The 4,239-nt window shown below is 43.5% G+C and overlaps 1 protein-coding gene across 1 annotated transcript; it reads left to right on the forward strand.

Moving 5' to 3' along the window:
- The first annotated feature begins 257 nt into the window (after positions 1-257).
- Positions 258-2,860, forward strand: LOC114041705 (olfactory receptor 9I1-like). The gene is made up of 3 exons (XM_027860292.1): positions 258-1,253; positions 1,906-1,931; positions 2,737-2,860. Exons 1-3 carry the CDS (start codon positions 261-263, stop codon positions 2,858-2,860), a joined length of 1,143 nt encoding a protein of 380 aa, XP_027716093.1. The 5' UTR covers positions 258-260.
- Positions 2,861-4,239: the final 1,379 nt, after the last annotated feature.

Below are 4,239 nucleotides of genomic sequence, written 5' to 3' on the forward strand. Positions count from 1 at the left end.
TTATCATTATTGCAATCTCATTATTTCATTTTGGCTAGTTCAATTCCTGACTAAGAATCCTGCCATCTCGACTCCCACTAGCAATCACCCTTGCCTTCCCACACCCTATGACAATGTTTTGGATAATCATAGATACTCTTTGACCCTGCCTAGGGTGAGATGAGATAATTACCCTTTTCCTTAAAGTTTCCCTTAACCCCTCATTGAGATTCCTTCACAGCATGATTGATTGTCAGGGAATGCCAGGTCCAGGGTCTTTAATGCCACTCTCTCCGTCACCCAATCAGGCAATGGTGGAATCAGTGGCTGGGCAGAATCATACCACTGTGACAGAGTTCATTCTCATTGGCTTCACAGATAATCCCAAGTTGGGAGTTATTCTCTTCCTGGTGTTTCTCAGTTTCTATCTCATCACCCTGCTGGGCAACATGGGCATGGTCCTACTGATTCGCTTGGATTCCCGACTTAACACCCCCATGTACTTCTTCCTGAGCCACCTCTCCCTCTTGGATGCCTGCTACTCTTCAGTCATCATTCCTCAGATCTTGGTCACTCTGGTTATTGGCAGGATGAGTGTCTCCTATAACTCTTGTGCTACTCAGTTCTTCTTTTTCACAATCTGTGCTACTACCGAGTGTTTCCTGCTAGCAGTGATGGCCTATGACCGTTATGTTGCCATTAGTAGTCCTCTCCTGTACTCATCAGCCATGACCCTGGGCACCCGTTGGGGCTTGGTGGCAGGGGCCTATAGTGGTGGTTTATCAGGAGCTATCCTCCGCACAGTCTGCACATTCACACTTTCCTTCTGTGGGCCCAACCAGATCAACTTCTTCTTCTGTGATCTGCCACCTCTGCTGGAGCTTTCATGCAGTGATAGCCCCACCAGTCAAATTCTGATTCTCTTCTATGGCAGCTTTGTGATTTTCGTCAATGCTCTAGTGATCCTGGTATCCTATTTGTTCATCATCAGGGCCATCCTGCATGTCAAGTCAGTCGGAGGCAGAGCCAAGACCTTCTCCACCTGTGCCTCCCACCTCACAGTTGTGATGCTCTTCTTTGGGACCCTCACATTCATGTATATGAGCAGTAACTCCAATAAATCACTTGAAGAGGACAAGGTGGTGTCTGTCTTCTATACAGTCATCATCCCCATGCTGAACCCTTTAATCTACAGCCTGAGGAACAAGGAGGTGAAAGCTGCCTTCAGAAAAGTCATCAGTAAACTCCAAGTCTCCCAGAAGATGTGGTTCTGGGTGAGTCATTATTCATCTTGACTTTTCTCCTCTAAATAATAATTGTTGTATTGTTAAGTTGTTTCAGTTGTGTCCAACTCTGTTACCCCCATTTGGGGTTTTCTTCACAAAAATACTGTAGTGGTTTACTTTTTCTTTGTCCAACTTGTTTTATAGATGAGGAAACAGAGGTAAACAGGCATAAGTGACTTCCCCAGGATCATACAGCTAGTAAGAGTCTGAAGCTGGATTTGAACACAGATCCCCCTGACTCCAAGACCAACACTCTATCAACTGTGCCCCCTAACTGCTCGGAAGTATGAATTGCTGAGATTTATGAAATTTTTTTTATTCCTGATGTTCTATTAGGTTCTGGGAAGGATCATAAGGTCTAGAACCGGAAGAACTCTTAGAGATTACCTGCATATGTCCCATTTGCATATGTAAAACAAATTCCGTCAACAAGGGTATAGTTTACTAGGGAAGACATTAAGAGAGGTAAACATGGTGTAGTAATATTAAAGGCCACTGAATAGCAGGCATGAGACCCAACTGTGCCACAAACTGGCTGTGTGACTTGGGAAATATCACTGCTCCTCTCTTGGCCTTAATTCCCACCTCTACAAAATTGAGAGTTGGGCAGATCTATTATTCAATGACTTTAAGTATCCAGATAAGTGTGCTGCAAGACAAGAAGTGGTAAGTGCATAAGTGTGGCACATGAAAGGCACAATGATTCACCAGGACATCAGGCAACAGAAAGCAGGTTGGTGCCCCATGTACAAAAAATTGCTAATACTTATTGAGAATGATATTTAAATGAGTCACATATTGTGCTCTGTAAATCCTACATTCTATAAGATATGAGTTGTAATGGCAAAAACTGACAAAATTTATTATTATTATCTTCATATCATCCTTCCAAGTTGGAGCTTATTTGACTCCATTCTGAGAGGCACTATGGTGTAGTAGAAACAGTGTGCTGGTACTAGGCATTTTTGCACCTGGGAAACACAAGTCACATAGAAGGTGCACCCTTAGGTGGGCAGCAGGTAGAGAAGGAGTTGACCTCGGCCCATCATCAGGTGGCCTAATTATCAGGTATTCCTAAATATTCTTATTATGTGCTAAGAACTGGAAATTCTGTAAGCACCGTCCAGGTTCAGCACCCGGGACAGAGTCTCAACCACACTACCCTGTTTATCACACTAGGAAAGTGCATTGGATTTGGAATTCGACCATCTTTCTTCAAATCCTGCCTTCTCCTCTTACTGCCTTTGAGACCTGTGTGACCATGGGCCAGTCATTACTCTCTGGGCCTCACTGTAGAATGAGGGCCTTGGAGCAGCTCACCTCTATGTCTAAATGCTATGATCAATTTGAAGACATATCACCCTCTTCTGTATGGTTCACACTGTCTCTGTTGTTTTCTTTTATAAACACTTCATTTGTCTTATCCATACTCTGCTCTTCTACTCCTTTAAGTTTCTTCTGTCTGTCTTAGGGTCAGGTGGTTCACTCTGAAAGGTGTCTTCTCTGCAGTGGTATGTAGTCTGGGAGGGAAAGAAGATTCCAAAGCCTGTAGGACTCCCAGCAGTGGCTCAGTCAAAGGCTTGGAAAGGAACTGAACCTCAGCCTGAAGTGGTGTTTGAGAAGGAGGATGACCTTTGGAATCACTTCCTCACATGCCACATTATTGTGTATAACTGGGAGACAGCTGTCTTTCTGGGAGACATACCTACTCGATGGAAGGTCGCTCCATCCCAGTTGCCCCTTTACCAGTTTTGCCCAGAAACAAAGGAGTTTTAATGTCTTTGTCTTCTGCTAACCCCAGCCCTCTTCTTCCATGGTCACTTCTGGGACGCAAAACTGATGAGAAGAAACCAGGTATTCTTGAACTAAGCACCTCACCCACAGGATAGGCAAGTCTGTTTTCTATTCATGAAGGCCGAGGGTCTCTGTGAAGGCACGTCTGTGAGTCAGATTGGATAGGGAAAACAAGTCTAACAAGGCGAGAAGGTTCTTATATCTAGCCACCTTCAGACACCCCTGTTGGAAGAGTGATAACAGAAGGAATTTCTTACAGAGTTGGATGACCGAATGTGGGGTAGGAGTAGGGCTGTTGGAGAAATACCTATTGTATTGCACATTAGACATTGAGCTTTTGAGAGAAAACCCTTGTTTTTTCCCTTTTTTCTCTCTTCAGTGCTTATCATATTGCCTAGCAGCTAGGCCTTAGCCCATAGTATGCACTTAATAAGTGCTTCTTGATTGACCAAATGACTAAGGAGCAGATACTATGATTGATGTAAATAAGAGAAAAGAGTATAAGAGTAGGTATAAGTATAAAAGAGTTGGACTCTGACTTTGTAGCCTTCATTTTTTCATGAGGATACTTCCTGGAATAATATAATGTGAAACTGGAAAGGACCTTAGAGATAATTGTATTTAAATCTGATGCTTAGCCAAGAAAAGGCACTTAATTAAGGATATTATATCAAGAAGGGGAAGGGCCAAAAACAAAATTCCAGGTCTTCTGACTCTTCCCATTATGTCATGCTGTCATCTTTACTGACAGCTCCCTGGGTGGTAAAAATTGTGTCTAGTCTTTTCCTGTGTCTAACCCCACCATTTGTACGTCCACCAATTCCTAAGTTAAGTGACTGGAGCTTAGAGCTCTGCATCTGAGATCGAGGCCATGGGCCCCACCCCTGCTTGGGCCCAGGAGTTTTACTCTATTCCATGAGTCATAGATTATTCCTCTTCCCTCAATCTTGGGACATCTCCCAAATGTCACACAGGACAGATTCAGTCCCAGCAACCTTGTGATCCAGGCAAACTTTGTTTTCAGCACCTTGCCACCTCTTTCTCACAAAAAAACCATTACCCCAAACCCCAACAAATGCCAAGAACTGCCCATTGTGGGGCCCTGCCCTAGAGATGACTAAGATTATATATATGTATATGTAACATGTGTGTTATACATAACATGCATGTATATACATAT

This window comes from Vombatus ursinus, unplaced genomic scaffold (genome assembly GCF_900497805.2).
Source record: "Vombatus ursinus unplaced genomic scaffold, bare-nosed wombat genome assembly UNPS02014177.1, whole genome shotgun sequence".
In the NCBI taxonomy this organism is placed as follows: Eukaryota; Metazoa; Chordata; class Mammalia; order Diprotodontia; family Vombatidae; genus Vombatus; species Vombatus ursinus.

Excerpts from the sequence above, each read along its gene's own strand:
- LOC114041705 (XM_027860292.1), top strand. The coding sequence starts at position 261 with ATGCCACTCTCTCCGTCACCCAATCAGGCAATGGTGGAATCAGTGGCT. Across the intron at positions 1,254-1,905 it reads CCCAGAAGATGTGGTTCTGG|ATAAGTGTGCTGCAAGACAA; the intron begins GTGAGTCATTAT and ends TTAAGTATCCAG. Across the intron at positions 1,932-2,736 it reads GTGCTGCAAGACAAGAAGTG|GGTCAGGTGGTTCACTCTGA; the intron begins GTAAGTGCATAA and ends TGTCTGTCTTAG.